The 17,500-nt window shown below is 49.4% G+C and overlaps 1 protein-coding gene across 3 annotated transcripts in view; it reads right to left on the bottom strand.

Annotated features, from left to right (window-relative positions):
• nlgn3a (neuroligin 3a) overlaps positions 1-17,500 on the bottom strand; it is a 111,954-nt gene that overhangs the window by 5,899 nt on the left and 88,555 nt on the right. For all 3 annotated transcript variants that reach the window (XM_042074824.1, XM_042074826.1, XM_042074825.1), the window contains one exon: positions 3,204-3,993. In XM_042074824.1, the coding sequence (XP_041930758.1) occupies positions 3,204-3,993 (790 nt within the window). The remainder of the gene's footprint in view (positions 1-3,203; positions 3,994-17,500) is intronic.

The following is a 17,500-nucleotide window of genomic DNA, read 5'->3' as shown; positions in this document are numbered from 1 at the left end:
CGTCTTTTCGGCAGCCAACCATGAATTTCAAGAGTCTGTGTTTGGATTCTCCTCAGAGAGGTGTTGTGTGGCAGTGGGTGCTCATTTCTAAAAGTGGCATGTGCTCTACCTCCTCAGAGACAGCTCGCAAGAGAGCTGGGGGAATAAAAAAAGAAGTGAAAATCTGGGCGAAAAAAAAAAAACGCTCGCTGATGCCTTTGCTTACTAACTACCTCGGCAGGGTATGGCACAGTGCCTCCTACCAGGCACTGCTGGCCTGGATGAAAAGAGCGAAGACAAACAGCCCCTGTGATTCTCCTCAAGTTGTAGAGAACAGCCACAGTATCGCTTTATGGGGTTAGAGTTTTAGCACGGCTGAATCAGAAACACTAGCACCCCCCTCAAGCGAAGGGTTGCGCTTTCATGCCCTGCGTTCGCCAAGTGCAATGACTTAAAAAGCACGGATAATAATGCACGACACAAAACGCAGTGTGGAATTGCCGAGTGGTGGGGATGGGGGGGAAAAAAAAGGAAAACGCAGCTTTGGGGAATGGTACATGCTGTTGACATGCAGCAAACACAAGCTCGACATAATGTAGTACACGTATCCGATTTAGCGCCATGGCAGGAACTACAATCTGGGTCAGCTCATTATGGAGCGCGAGCTAGCTGTAAGCGCACTCCCGCCGAATGGAAGGCCATCTCAGAGTGTGTGTCTGTGTGTGTGTACGTGTATGTGTGTGTGTGTATGGGGGTTGGGGGGGGGCGACTCGACAACACTGCCAGCTCCTGGCAAGACGCGGGCTGTGGGAACTGTCGACGAACACAGCTGGGGTTCATTGGTTGAGATGGAGGTCATAATCTGTGTCTACAGTTGCACAGGGAAGGGAGGAGAGGGGAAGAGAGGGGAGGGGCTGTAATGGTGCCGGAGGTGGACGGGTCAGTGAGTGTGTGTGTGTGTGTGGGGGGGGGGGGGTGTTATGGGATGGTGTTGACTCCATCTGCCCCCACCTCACTCCACACCCTCCACCCCTCCATCCCCATCACCTTCTCCTCTGCCCCCTCCCTGCTGCAGCAGTGGTTCGATCCTTCCTCTCAGCTGCACAAAATTACCCTTTGAGCAGCACTCTGAGCTCCCTATTATCCCGCCATCTAATCCCGGGCTCTTTACGAGCTCACTGCCCACTGCTAGACCATACATAATCCCTCCTCTACAATAATGCCCAGACCACAGGGGACTAGATGAGGTTGCATTCTTAAAAGCCCCCCCCCCCCCCCCATCCCTGGTCCATGCCACTGCAGCCAGGCTTGCCACTAAAGCTCACAGCGGCTGTGTCAACATCGGATGCCGGAGCCGGACACGGAAGGAGTGGTGTGCGCGTGGGCTTTTGGCTTTTTCGGAAAAGCGTTTTCATGGGGAAAAATACACTCGCCTTTGTTGTCTAATGAGCTGCAAAAAGAGCTGCAACGCTGTTATCCCTTCTGCCATTTTGGGAGGAGGTGAAAAGTTTAAGGTTGGAGTGCGAGTGGAGTGATGTGGGGCTGCCATGGGGGATTCATTTGGAGGATAAGGAGCTGTGCGGTTAAAATACTGTGACTGGAAGTCCATCAGCAGGGAGTGGAAAGTCCCCTGACCCCAGAATCATTTGGAACCGCTCGACACAACACAACAAGAGCCAATGGAGGGCCTCGCACATCTAAATTTAGGGAGCACAAGACGTCCAAAAAAGCTTTGAGTCTGGCATCAGACAGATGTTTGGCCAGAGGGTCATTCAGAACCCTCTCTGAATATTGGGTAACACAACTGAGCCTGTCCATCTGGACCACTTTTGCTGACAGCATTTTAGCACCCAGCTCGTGCTCATCTGGGCTGTAGGGTGAGGTCACGTGGGTAGATTTTTTTTATGGCAAGTAGAAGAACACACACACACACAAAAAAAAAAAATACTTGAGGGAGCCTCTACCTCCAATCAATTTCTCCCTGGTAACAGCAGTCATCAAATTAGATTTGTGTTGTTAGAGCTGATTACAAGCACTCCTCATACAAATCTATAGTGCTTTGTGCCCTGGGTAAAATTGAGCTGGCCAGGAAAAACAGGGGAAAAGGAACAACGGGAGGAAACAGTGATCGACTAGAGGGAGGTGTGCGGGTCGATGGAGCTGTGGGACAGAGTGTGATATGTTTCACTGATCATTTCTCTCTGGCTTCATTCCCATGAATATCATCAATCCCAGTCACTCTGACATCCATATCGAGGATGTGCACAAGGTAGTTGCATGAATAGGCAAACTGCTATACCAGCACACACACACGCACGCACACACACACACACACACACACGCACACACACATACACACACACACACACACACACACACACACAATAGACATTAAGGACACATACATGTACATGGAAACACACAAACTCACAGATACATAGTTTTTCATTTACCCAACCATATCATTTTAAAAAATGAACAAAGTAAACACTGTTATGCCCGCAAGACTAAGATTCTAAGAGAAGGTTGTTGATATTTCAGCTCAACAGCTGATGAAATCACATCCCGAGCACCTCAAGCAATCTGTTGTTGACTGGAACAAAGCTAGAACCGTTTACACACACCGTTCACAAATCAGAATAATTATTCATTTGAATCTTATATTAATTAGTCTCTCATGTTTATAATTAGAGTTTAAAAGTTTAAAATGTTCTCCAAAATGAAATGTGCTTTATTTAAGATATGCAGGAATGTGTCTTTTGTTCTAGTGTCTAACATCTGATTATTGCCTTTGTGCCAGTCTGCAAGGTCAAAGAGTGATTGTTTTCATCTCCATCTTTGCAAAGATATGTTTGTCATGAGAATACTTCTAATTCAGACAAGTTGGTAAAATCTGCAAACCTCCCTCTCTCCCTCTGTGTGCACAGCTGAAAGAATACAAGCTTTGTTTCCTGAATGATTACGATTGCCTGGCTGTGCCTCAAACTGCGTGATATCAAAATTACCATCATCACAAATCTATGGAATTGTCAGAGGCTATTTACTGAATTAGACAAAAACAGTATTTGATTAGAATTGTGGACTTCACCCTAATGACAGCTGAAATAATATGTCACTTAGCTCTTACAAAATACATGTAAATTAGTCTCTAAAATCCTCTGCTGAGTGACATGCTATAATGCGCCCATTTTGCTAGATTACAAGACGTTAGAAAACAAACTCACCCAGTCTTGGCAAAATTAGTCCAGTAGGTCATGACCACGGCACTGAGCATGATGTCGTTCTTGGAGAAGTTGCAAGGGAACAGGTCAGTGGGGCCGATCATTGGGATGCCGAACACGTAGGGCACCTCGTCTCCATGGGCCGCGTCCGACCAGGCAGGCTTCATCAGGCTCTGGCAGTGGTGGTAGAAGGCGTAGAAGTAGGTCGGTGAGCCGTAGCGCGCGTGCAGGTCGGCCGTCACCACTGAGGGCTCCACCCACTGGTGGTCGGTGAAGAGCGCCACCAGCGTCTTGCGGCGCGTCTCCGGGTTGTCCCGGTCAGCCCAGTCCGTGTACATGAACTTGATGGTCTCGCGCAGCGTGTCCTTGCCCTCCGGGTAGCCGTACAGGCTGTCCACGAAGTCCGAGACGGAGAAGTCAAAGTCGTTGCCCGACACGCCGTCCTCCGAGTCCACCACGTTCTCCACGAAGCGCAGGCCCTCGCCCTGGTTGACGCCCAGCATGATGTCGTAGTTGAGGAACTCGCCCTGCTCCATCAGGATCTCGGGGTCGTCGGGGATGACGTCGCCGTCGATCACCGGGCCGAATGCCACGTGGTAGCGCGCCGGCTGGATGTCCTGCTCCACCAGCTCGCGGGCGCTCTTCTTCCTCAGGCAGTCGACCATGTCCATGGTGTCCAGCACGTTGCAGCCCACCTTCTCCGCCAGCATGCGCGTGTACTTGACGGGCTGGTAGTTGACGGCCCAGCTTGACAGGGCAGAGCCGCTCTGGATGATGGCCCTCTGGAAGAGCCCTGAAGCCGAGACAAAAAGGACACAGAAAAGAAAAGACGGTGAAGGTCCGATTCCTGAGGAAGTTATTTTGGGGCAGTTGTGAAACCACAGCACACCAAGTTATAGCTTTGTTTTATGTCGGCAGCTGTTGCTTGTGTGACTAAATGACAAAGTTCCCATCTACCTGCCGAAATATATGTATAATACAGGTGCATGAGGATAGTAATGTGAAGTAATATTTGCTGATCATCAGCATAGCAATCTGACAAAACAGCAGCCCAGATGGCCATGCATAGAAAAATATAGGACAGATATTACAGAATGTCATGTGTAATCATGTGGATGTAAAGGACCAGATGCAACACGTACAGTTTCATTACGTAAAAGCTTGCATAATGTACACACTGTAAATGTTGAAAGAAAAACTCTCCGTGTGTAGGGAACTCGTGTGGGAGACAGACATGTGCCAGTAGTAGGCATGTTACCCCCCCCCCCCCCCTATTGATTCTCCTGCTATGAGCCTGTAATGGTGCTTTAATAGGACTCTGTGGCCAGACTCGTCTTTCTCTCCCACACGCTTGCTTTTGCTACAAACAACAGTGAAAGCTGCTACACTGTGCGTAGGTACAACGCAGTGCATGCATTATGCCTGCAGCTGATATGCCTCTTCATATCTGAAGATCTCATATCTTGAAGCCACTCACTTTGACACATGTGAAGTAACACTGCAATGAGCTCCCATGTTATTGCAGAGAACAAGAGAACTCACGTGCACACTATATCTTATGAAAAAAACAGATAAGCTAAGCAGCTTTAACATAAAAACAACAAATAATAATAGTCAATTACAAAACAAAACAATTCAGTAATAATAGTCATTTAATTTGCAACCCACACACCAAGTAATGATCCTGAGAATGTACGTGCACACGATGCTCATTTTAGTCCGTCTTGACAGGGCATCACACACTAATAAACACTGATTCTCATAATGCGCTGCAACAGCCAGTCCCTGAGCAGGTGCAGTGAAGAAACAACAATCGTGTTTACAAAAGGTGCACACAAGACTACGTTAAACAACAAAGGAGGCAAAACATACCGCAGGGCGCACCTCACTGTATACAAAATACACAATGTGTGCTGTGACTGTCCTTGCTCAGCCATTCAACACACATTCAGTACACAATGTCACCCCTCGTGTTCCTTTCACACCTCTGCAGTAAAAATGAGAGGTGCTTTCATGTCCGCTCCTTCAAGTTTACTGCCTTGTCCTCCTCCAGCAATCACCTCATTTGACACAATTGATCTGTCCTCTTGTTTTGCTATAATGGACCGCTGCGCACGGCTCTGTGTTTACACACTTCTGCAGATTGCTCACTGCTCAGAAGACAGCTCCTCTGAGGTCAGGAGATTGGAAAGAGAGATTGTGGTGACCTGTCCTGATTTTTTCCCTCCACCCAAAGAGCTATATTTGCTATACCACATGCAACTAACAGCGCTTGAGCGAGCTCTCGGTGCCACTGCGATGACTATCAGCACGCTCCTTATGTCCATGTAGGACATCGCTGGGCGATTGGGATCTGAGGATGTGTTCCGTGTTCCGTGTTCCGTGTTTCTTTTTTCTTTTTTCTTTTTTCTCTCTTCCCTCCTCCTTCTGAGGGCGAGTAGAAAACGAGGGAGCGGGCGGCAGGCCGTTCGGCCGGGCTGTTTGGAGCGGCTCCACAAACAGGGCCGCTCCGCAGGACAGCGGCCAGTCCCCCAGCGAGAGGAAGCAGATGTCAAGGATGGCTCCGCTCTTGAAAGCATTACCAGGGGTGGCTGGGAGATGAAAGATGGCCGCCCCGGGGCCGAAAAGCCGCGGCATAATCCTGCCCCTTTTGCCTTTAATGGCTGAGCTGTGCCCCCCCCCCCCCCACCACCACCACCCAACATCAATGCAAGCCAACTGCACTTGCGACCAGGCAAAACCCCAGAACTCGGGGTTTGCCGAGACTTTTAGCCCAGAATTCCACTGCATGACCAGATACAGTACACAGGCTCCCCGTTCAGTTGGTGGCATCCTCCAATGACATCCTGAGAAGTTCACAGCCAAAAGGGGGGTTTGTGTTTGTCTAAATCGCCTTTTTATCTCACCCCCAGAAATCCTTTGTTGTCTTATTCCTGCCAAGCAAATGAACTTTGCCTTGGTTTTGGCCCCTCTCCTACGGACGCTGACCAGCCAGATGGCTCACAGTTGAAGCCAGAAAATGCCCAACACACAATAAGATTTGCCACATGCCCAAGCAGCATGGGGGTTGAAACATGACTAAGTGTTTACTATTGTTTAATGTTATCATGGAAAAAAACAGACAGAAAAAAAAGCTAAACACAAGCTTTTACTATGCCAACAGATATACTCATTTGGAATGATGGAAGAGATGAACTTGATTGCGATGAGAGGCTTTTGAATTTTACTGCAATAATTTCAGTTGAATTTTAGGTCTTGTTGTCACTGTTGTATTTTGGGTGACTTGACTGATAGAACCAGTCAAAAATGAAAAAATGTGATTTGAATTGTGTCTCCTATAATCCTGTGTAACTATCATTATTAAGCCTCTCTTTTTGCCATGTTTGGTGGATCAGTGAGATAGCCACTTAATTGGAGAACCAAATGATTCTGAAGGGAATCATTCCAAGTTCAAGGGAAACAGTTCACAGACTCAATCCTGGAGCAATTTAATCTCCACTATAGGTTGGCAGTCTGGAGTGACATTGATCTATCCTGGGGTTTGTTTTTGCTTTATGGCGGAAACAGATAGCACCGACTCTATCTAACTATGCTTGACGCGAGAGCCTGGCACCTAAACAGTGAGCATATCCATCACCGAGCAGCTTTAGTGGCAGATTGAGGTCATTGTGAATTATGACAGGGGCTCGGAGGTAATCATTCATTTGGCCCCACTCAAACGCCGCTCTTCTGTGCTTTGTCGACCTCGACCGCCTGCCCCTCTCAAGACACTAGTTAAATGCCTGCATAGCAGATGCTCCGATTGGTGCAAGCAGGGGATAACTCACTACAGATATAAAAACACTGACCTTGTGCCTTGACCAGCGCCACAACAATGGCTCCCTCACTCCGGGTGGAGGGGAAGACTGGGGTGAGGAGATTACCACCTCTTCACACTGCACTATAGCCTCCCTGAGCCACAGATTACAGCCTAAACCTGTCAGGCCAACAGCAAGCACAGAACTATGACCCCCTCGAATCAATTTCACGATTGTGTGATTCGATCTGTTTGTGGGGGCTCCTACCCTCTTTGATTGGAACAGGGAGGACACCCAGGCTACTATGTTTGCCGTGGGTGGCGAGTGGATGGAGTGGATAGTCACGTGATCTGAATCAAGGCTGCCGCCTATCCTTGTGTGTGTTTTTTCCCCCACAATGCATGTGTTCTGAAGCTCTGTACTGGGATTCGCTAGACGACTGTTATGGAGATGATCTACGAAATGCAGACAGACCAGCCCACGTCAAAAAGAACAAACAACATATAGAGGAGTTAACCTTCCCTGTCCTTCAACACCTTCCCAAATCAATGCGATCACTCTTACATTTCCGCTGGGACTTGCTATCCGGGCCACTATTGTGTCCATCATCTCCACATTACTCTTCAAAGTGCGAGTGGAGGAGCGATTTTCTGGTTATCTCTGCCTTTTTTTTCGTAACCGACGTTCCCAGGGAGCTCATTTTCGAGCGGTATGATATTCCGGCAGTCCATAATGTAAGCGGGCAGCGGCGTGTCATGAGACTGGTTCCGCTGAGCCTCTGGCAGGCGGCCTCTGGAGAGATAGCGGAGCGTGCGGGGCCGCGGCGGTGACGCGGGGGGCCTGGTAAGCTCCGGCTCTCCAGCGCCGGGCCCACTACGCCGGCTCTCCCACAGCCGATTAGTCCTTCAGAGGCATCGCCGTCGCCAGGGCGCTAGCATGAGCAGCAGCAGCAGCAGCAGTGCACTCGAGGCTCCCTCCCCTCAGTCATCTTACCCACACAGCCATTAAATCCCTCAAGTCTTACTAGAGCTGCCTGCAAAATGGGGTGTGTGGGATAATGTGTGTGTGTGTGTGTGTGTGTGAGTGTGTGGGCTTGAGTATGAATGTGTGAGGGTGTGTGAGGTTTGTTCAGGTGTGTGTGAGTGTGTGTGTGTGTGTGTGTGTGTGCATATGTCCGTGTGTGTGTGCAAGTGAAAGTGTAAGTGGGTGTTAGTGTATGCATTTGTCTGTGTATGTGCATGTTTTTGTGTGTGTGTGTGTATGTGTGTGTGTGTGTGTGTGTGTGTGTGGGTATGTGTGTGTGAAAGGTATTCCTCTGCAGGATCGTGTCTCATTACAGAGTCATTATAGCACCCTTGCTTTTCACGACACCACTGGGTCTTTTTATGCTAATTTCCATTTTGCATCTCATTGTGGTGCGAGGAGGATACCGAGGCGACAGAAGCAGTGTGGATGTGTCACACACCCATGAGAGCGCTCGCCTCCTCTCCATTCCAAAGTCTCTTCCTGTCAGCCCGTGGGCCGCGCGCTTTCTGATGTCACTTCCTGTCAGCGCTTTAGCTGTGCGAGAGACTGTAGGTCAAAAACAGAGAGGCGGCTTCAGATCCCCCACTTCAAGACAGCGTGACTCGAAACAGCGCGGTATCCATAGTTACAGTACATTGCAGGATCATACATGTGATATAGCACATTGTCAGTCAGCGTGGCAGGCTGTGTATTAGCATGGCTCTGAGATTCATTCCTTTCCTAGACAGCAGTCAGGCAGTCAGTCTTGCAAGAAGACTGTGTCTGCAAGACCTCCGTGCTATTTCCTCTGGAAAGACTATAATATCCTTGTTTTTCCAGTGTGTTATTAAGACTTCCCATTTAGATTACAGGCTTGCCAGATTCGAATCGATTCCGCTGGTATTACAAAGAAATTGCAGACCCCCCCCCCCCCCCTTTTGAAAGCGGTGACAGTGCCATAGACTATCAGGCTCTGGCTGCTCTCTCTGGGACTGAGGGAGGCGAGCCTGCTGGTGGAATGAGCCGGGGGATTAAGCAACAGCTGACATGCTCTCTCCCACCACACATGCTTTAGCATGGACAATGAAACCTGACATCAGATGGCCCAAATAGGTCAGCACACACATCTGAATCGTTGTAAACACACAAGCATGCTGTGCTGGCCGGCCGCTGATTGCTAGTTGCAGGTTTGCGAGGGACTGCATGTTTACTCTGCACAGCACGGCATACACACACACACACACACACACACACACACACACACACACACACACACACACACACACACACACACACACACACACACACACACAAATACACAGGTGTTCACCGGGGATTATGCATTAAAAAATGCTCTTTTCTGAGAGCAAGCTCATGTTGGAAATAATGCTTTCAAATGCCTTTATGCACATTTACTGTACACATGCTAACACACATTAGCACGGGCACACATAGGAGCCTTTCATGCTGCTAGCTGCATATTATCTCACCGACTCCATCCACTAAGAAGCTATTGCACAGGCACAGCTGTTGAAAGTCACTTGGACTTTAATGGCATCCATATCTAAGCGTGCACACACACACACACACAATATGCCTTTGAGGCCGTTCGTCCATCCTGGCCCCCTTCATTTGAGTCTCTCTCTATTTCTCTCTCTCTCCTACTCTCTATCTCTCCTTCTCTCTCTTTCTCTTTCTCTCCTTCTCTCTCTATATCTCTCCTTCTCTCTCTCTCTCTCTCTCTCTCTCTCTCTCTCTATCTCTGTCATTCGCCCGCTGGCTGGAGCTGAGAGATGGAGCAGCTGCTGGAAGCCGCAGCCTTGGCCAGATAAGCAGGGTCCGTGGGGGGAAAGCGCGGCCAGGCTAAAAATGACCTGATCGACAGAGCAGAGGTTCCAGGATCGATGGGCGCCTTGGACCCCGCGAGTGTGATATCTCCCACTAATCACAGTGTGACAACCACAAGTCAATAGTGGCGGCACACACACACACACACACACAGACACACACACACACACACATACGCACGTGCGCATACACACATATACACAGATGCCACAGAAACAGGACCACAACCACATCATACTCTCACAGGTAAGTATGTAGCTGATCAGTACCAAACAGACAGACAGACAGACAGACAGACAGACAGACAGACAGACAGACACACACACACACACACACACACCTCACCACCTCCGCTCCACTCCTCTCCACTGACTCCATGCCAACTCCGCTTTAATCACCTATCCACACCTTCATCTTCTCCTCATCCTCACCCTCCGACACCACCCCCTCCTCCTGCCCGCAGGGCATCTCTGCCAACCCTGCCTGGGCAAGACTCCTTTCTGTGACTGGCTGCTCCGGTGATGGAGGTGGAGGTGGCGGTGGAGGTAGCGGCGCACGTAGCCCTGACGCTAAGGACACTTGAGTGCGAGGAAGCCTCGCTCTCCTCCAGCACAGCACTGCGGGAGCTCAGCCTCCTCCTCGGCTCCTCTCCTGCACTCTAAAGCGTAATGACAGAGACACGCAGATGGACACGATAGCGCTCCACATCGCACCAAGGTGCCACTAAGGCGTGACTCGTGCCTATCTTCTGATTACGGGGAGGTGGGTGGGGTGGGGAGTGGGATGTGCCTGTCTGTGTTTATATTTGTATTTGTATATGTGTGTGTGTGTGTGTCTGTGTGTGTGTGTCTGTGTGTGTGTGTGTGTGTGTGTGTGTGTGTGTGTGTCTGTGTGTGTGTGTGTGTGTGTGTGTGTGTGTGTGTGTCTGTGTGTGTGTGTCTGTGTGTGTGTGTGTGTGTGTGTGTGTGTGCGTGGGTTATCACTGTTTATCTCGGTGTCGACGTCTACGTGCGCTCGTGCCCCTAATCTCATTAGATGCAACACCCGTTCAAATGTTTTCCGATTTTCTCCAGCACTTCACACACAAATGGATTCGCGCAGTGTGCAGAGTATAAATTATTTCCTCTGTTTACTCAGATGCAGACAGGCACGCACACACACACACACACACACACACACACACACACACACACACCAAGAATCGGGCAATGGCAGGGTGGGGTGGTGTGGAGTGGAGGATGAAAAAATGACACAGACACATGCAGCTGCATCAGCCCCAGCTGGGTTGACACGAGGACAGCAGCCTCATCCCTTCCCCTATTTCTGTCCAAATTAGACACCCACCATCTCCCCGATGACCCAAGCACGAACACATCCTGCAAAAGGAATTCAGAGAAGAAAACGGGAAAAAAACAAAACATGTACGGTTTCTTAAGCAGCGTGCTGTGTGAGCTTGAGTCCAATTTTGTGAGAGGGAAGACTGAGGCAGAGGAAGAGAGGTAGAGATGGAGGAAGAGGAAGAGAGGTAGAGATGGAGGAAGAGAGGTAGAGATGGAGGAAGAGGAAGAGAGGTAGAGATGGAGGAAGAGGAAGAGAGGTAGATATGGAGGAAGAGGAAGAGAGGTAGAGATGGAGGAAGAGAGGTAGAGATGGAGGAAGAGGAAGAGAGGTAGAAATGGAGGAAGAGGAAGAGAGAGAGAGGCAGAGACAGAGGAAGAGGCAGCGGTGGCAGAAATCTACAGTTGTGCACAAATACAGCAATTCAGCCATGAAATGTGAAAGGATGGAAGGCTTCTATTCTGGGCTGAGCCACAGCTCTGACAGCCAGATGGGACAGAGCATCACAGAGTTAGCTGCTAAGAAACACCCCCCTCCCCTGCCTCTCCCACACACACACACTCTCCCACACATACATACACACTCCCCCACATCCCCCTTGTACACTGGGCAGTTAAATTTGTGACAGACAAATTATCAGAAGCACACAAACGCCGGAGGGGATTTCAAGGAAACAACTGCAGGAATGACCACAGAGGGATGCCCAAGTGCATGAGAGAGGAAGACAGAGGAGAGAGAGAGAGAGAGAGAGAGAGAGAGAGAGAGAGAGAGAGAGAGAGAGAGAGAGAGAGAGAGAGAGAAAGAGAGAGAGAGAGAAAGAGAAAGGGAGGGGGAGAGGGAGGGAGTGAGAAAAAAGACAGGAGGAGAGGCAGTGAGGGAAGGTAGAGGGGGAGACAAGGGAAGGCAAAAAAGCAAATCTCTGTTTCTCAAGCGAGCTTACAGTGAATGCATTCACTTATTTATTTATTTCATTGTGGCCTAGGGAATTGTGCAGGAATATTCAACATTGTAAGTAAAGGCAGGTAAACTGAACGTAGTCAATAAGCAAATACTACATCCCAGTGGCTGTTGAAATGCAACACTTTTCAATACTATTTATGAGTGCATAGCAAACACAAATACATCCCAAAACACAGATAAACACACACACAGAGGCACAGGCTTACTTTTAGTGAGAGGTAGAAACACACACACACACACACACACACACGTGTGCGCTGACAGAACGAGAGAGAGAGAGAGAGAGAGAGAGAGAGAGAGAGAGAGAGTAAATGGCAAACACATCTCTAGGCAGGCGCTCTCCCACTCATGTACCACGAGATGCAGAGAGAAATACCTTTGGGCCATTGCTGCTGTTCTTTCTCTCACACACAACCACCACTCTCATGTTTGCGCATGCGCAAACACACACACACACACACACAAGTCACACTCCCACTCAGCCACCCATGCATACACTCGACTCATCCTCATTAGGCACCACATGCAGTGAGCACAGGATACTGCAGCCCTCTCCCTCCCTCCCTCCCTTCTAGCTGAGAATAGCACTGTTACAACACATCTTATTTTAGCGAGCTGGGGAAAAAATTGCCTCTGAAATAGACTCATGCTCGAGTCGACGTGCGAAACATCAGACCAGCATCACATTCCTTGAAATAACGTTTAAAAATGGATTGCCTCTCTCTCTCCCTCTCTCTCCATCCCTCTCTCTCTTCTCCTCATTCTCATATGCATAATTGCCCCACCAGGCTGAGAAGGAAGAAGGGTCGGAGATCCGTGTTCAGGTTTGGGGGCAGTGGGGTGGGGGGGTATGTGCTTGTGCATTAAGAGGCAAATGTTTGATTTCTGTTAAACAAACATTCCTCCCGGTGGGACGCAGATTGGTGGCGTTAGCCCTGGCCACACGGGGACGTCTCTGGGTCCACTTAGCAGACCCTGGCTGCAGTGATAACAGGCCCCGGGGGACAGAGCACACACATGCTCCCACTAATTCGAGCGGACACACTATACAAACAGCAGCCCAAAATAGGCGCGCTGCCTTCGCTCACTGCCACACATTAGAGATGGAGAGGGAAGCACAATGGCAGGGAGAGTGGGATTGCACCGTTATCCCTTTCCGTCTTGTGTGGAATCATCCCCTGCTGTGGAAGCAGCCTGGCTTTACCACAAGCAGAGAGGACACACACACACACACACACACACACACACACACGCAGGAACCCAGGCACAGACACACAAACACACAAAGGTACCTCCATACACACATAAACCTACATACACACACACACACACCTTTATCTTATTGACAGTGTACAGTACAAAGGTGTCTGTGTGTGTATTTATGTTGGGGGGACAAGTAAGTATAAGTATACATACTCTTTTGATCCCTTGAGGGAAATTTGCTCTCTGCATTTATCCCAATCCATGAATTAGTGAAACACACTCAGCACACAGTGAAGCACACACTAATCCCGGCGCAGTGAGCTGCCTGCAACAACAGCGGCGCTCGGGGAGCAGTGAGGGGTTAGGTGCCTTGCTCAAGGGCACTTCAGCCGCTTTCTACTGGTCGGGGTTCGAACCGGCAACCCTCCGGTCACAAGTCTGAAGCGCTAACCAGTAGGCCACGGCTGATGGCCACGGCTGACAGTGTGTATTCTTAACAATTAAGTATAAGTATATGAGGCAGAACTAAATCAAATGGAAATTGTACAGTCCAAACAGTATTAGCATTAATAATGTACCTGAATGGCTTGTTTGTCCTTGGGCCTATTACCATATATTGTATGTAATTAGACGAGGAGACAGTATATACTATCTATATATACTGTAGATAGAGCACTACACTGTAATATGTAATGTGAGCTTTGGGGTTTGGTGATAAAAGAGCGTGCCTGAAGAAAGCACCGAAAGTCAGGGCTCTTAATATTCTGCACTGAGTGCCATTGTCCCTTGGGAGTATTCACAGCAGGCCAAGGCTTTGCGTGTGGAAAAAAATGCTCTGAATGCTGAAATGGACTTGCTGCAGCTCCAAACATCTCAGTGTCACTGGTGAGTCACAGTGCAATTTCATCATCCTGTTGTGTTGCTGTACAAACAGCCCTGTTTTAATTTAACGTTATGGCATGTTAGATTTTCAATTAAATTCAAAGCCATTGCTGAAATTCCACTCAGCTTTAAAAAATAAAACTTGCCCTATATGTGCCAGAGAAATGGTGTGACATTCTGCTTCATTATCTGGCTAAGTTATGCAGCTGTAACTACTCTCTTCGCTCTTCACAGTGGAACATGGATTGCAGATTACATCATTGCTATTGATTTTTCATAAAACCAGAACAGTCCTCTTTGGTGACTCTGAAAGGAATAGCATTCCCTCGCCCCATAACAGGCCATGGTTGAATTACTCAGGCCTTATTGGAGATGCACGGCTCTTGGCCTGTGCTCTCTCACGGCACCATCAACATATGGATATCACCCCCATGCCTTCCGCTGTGTATCACATCCCAAGGCGTCTGGAAAATCAATGCAGATGAGCTGAATTGAACTGAACGCCTCATAACCGACAAAAGGCTAACAGGCTAAAGCTAACCCACCAAATCTGGACGGGAGCCCCTGAGGCACTTACAGCATGTGTCAATATTTGACATTTATGCTGGCTCTGTCTGTGTGCTCTGAGCCATCTACCAGGCTCTATTAGTATGCCTCAGAGAGGAGGGGGTGGGTGGGGAGCGCAGCTCATTGCTGTGGCATCTGGGAATGGGCATGTGCTTTATCGACGGACAGGGCCTGCCCCCTTCCTCATCCATCATCCTTTAGTGGGAAGCTGAGCAACACACAGTGCTGCTGCTGCTGCTGGTGACAGTGGCAGCTAGCAGTTAGCAGCAGCCACATGCTAGCACCCAATAAATCACACAACAAAATCCTGCACGCTGTGTGTGTGTGTGTGTGTGTGTGTGTGTGTGTGTGTGTGTGTGTGTGTGTTTTAAAGCTGATTTCCTTGAAAGCAGGCTCTCTTTGCCAGAGATAATTCCACCGCACTAAGCTTGTCGGTCAACATGACGAAATCAGCGTTTCACGCCAAATGTACACGGACCTTATGGACAAACATCATGGGACTGGAGCCCCGCTTCACGCACTGGGGGGGCCAGCTGCCGCTCCTGCCCCATCGCACTCTCCAACAGGGAAGTGTTCCCAGGGCAACCATAAAAGCCCTGGACGCCAGTATCGACTCCACCAGAGTGAGCACTGCCCCTCACGTCCACACCATCTTTTCAGCTCGAGTATAATATTTGAACAGCCTTTGAAAACGACGGCATTCCAAAATGAGAGATAATAGCGTATCATTTTAGCTACCCTCGCATGGATAATTGGGAGCAGATTGATAATGTCAGGATCATAATGACCGTATAATGAATATTTATTACTTCAGTCGTATTTTGAGACTTTTCTTATTAATGCCTCCAGGCGAGGAGCAAATCCCTCGTGACACTTTTGGAGGGCCTCTCCATCGCCAGCCACATTCAAGGTTTATTCTGCTCTCCTGTTTATCACAACTTTGCCGAAAGGCCACAGACACGGTATTACGTTGAATGTCACTCCACTTGTCTTGGTTTCCCCGAACAAGTCTATTGCATTTCCCTTCGCTGTGGAGTCGGCGCCCGCAAAAGGGCGAATACCTCAAAGAGCTCAAGTGATTACAGCCCCCTGTGCGACACTGAGAGATCTCCGCACACAACCACGAGGAGGCCGACAGAGGAGAGTTTAACGCGGCGGCTAACGTGAAACGCGTCTCAGGTAGCCGGAGCGCGGAGTTTTCCCGAGTCGTGGTGTGCACAGCAGCACGTCCACTCCACGCCGAGGCCACGCGAGGAGAGGGGGTTCGGAGCTCGTGCACAATAGTGGCCTTTCTGCCTCGCCGATCACAGCCCCGATTATCAGCCTTTCACAGCCAAAAACCCCACCGCCAGTGGGAGGGAAGAAACGGGAGGAAGAAATGATTATCGCTGGAAGGAAAAAGAGAACGAAAGAGTGAGATAGAAGTGGGGGCCAGGAGGAGGGACGATGGGGAGTTTGTTTGCTCTCTCTCTCTCTCTCTCTCTCTCTCTTTCTCTTTCCCTCTCTCCGTTTCTGTCCCCTCCTGTGATGGCAGGCAGACGGGAGGCCTGGAGTGAACGCTTCATTCGGCCACACCCTCTGTCCCTCTGCCGCTGCTGTCATCAGTGCCAGTGGGCACACAGCTGCAGCCACGCGGCTTCCCCCCAGAGTCCCAGCGGAGGCACCGTGCAGTCAGAGAGGAGGCAGAGGCCGCGCAGCTGAGCTAAGTCTGGGCACGCGCGCACACACACACACACACACACACACACACACACACAGACACACACACACAGACACACACACACACACACCAGCCTGAGCCCAACCCACAAGGGTCTCTGTGTGCTATTTTTTACCGCACACTTTTTTTGTTTGTTTTTTTATTTTTATTTATTTTAGTAACAACGCCGGGGTTTCAGGCTCAGCAGAAACAAGGTGAGATTCCTTTTTAACAATGGGGAAAACAAATGGGAAACGTAACCTGTTTTCAATCCCTCATTAACCGAGCGTGGAAACTGGCCACAGCACACAACACAGTTGAGCTGTGAAGTGTAGCCCATTACCACGGAGACGTCAAGAGGCTAGTTCAATTACCACGTGTCATCATCGGCATAATTGTGAGAATCGGTCACAAAATGTTTGACCTCTCTGAAACAGCGGAATGAAAACAAACAATTCATCTTCATCTTGATGGGAAACGCGGTGTACTGCGGGACGTGCCGTGATAGTCATGCATGCCGAGCACCGCGGTGTGTGCAAAAACCGCTCCTTCGGCTCGTGCTGGAGCCTGATTGCTTTTGACATCGAGTTATGAACTCTGCTTTTGGTTCTCATCAAATTAAAGCCGCACGGTCTTTAATGCTCCGACAGTTCAACATTGCGGCGCCCCGGAGTAAAAGCCAGTCAAAACAGACGATTTGACCTTCTCATGTGGGACGCGCGTGCGCCAAACACAGAACAACTGTTGTTTCTGGGGAGAGCCTATTACCTTTGCCGTCTAGGCTTTTACGTGTGACCTGATATATAACCAGGAGAAATCAATACCGTACTGGTGAGCTGACAAAAAAAAAAAAACGTCGGCCCTCCCTCCACCCAGGCCTGGTCAAGGTGAGGTAATTTAGGGGCTCTGGTGAGGGTCAACCTGGCGCCGGGAGTGTCGGCTAATGGCCACCGCTGGGAGAGCCGCAGTCGCCCCACTTCCCATCAAGAAGCAGGCGTCTA

The sequence above is a fragment of the Alosa sapidissima genome, chromosome 20 (genome assembly GCF_018492685.1).
Source record: "Alosa sapidissima isolate fAloSap1 chromosome 20, fAloSap1.pri, whole genome shotgun sequence".
Lineage (NCBI taxonomy): Eukaryota > Metazoa > Chordata > Actinopteri > Clupeiformes > Clupeidae > Alosa > Alosa sapidissima.
The sequence above is the reverse complement of the archived record's forward strand: the minus strand, read 5'-3'. Positions and strand labels throughout refer to the sequence as shown.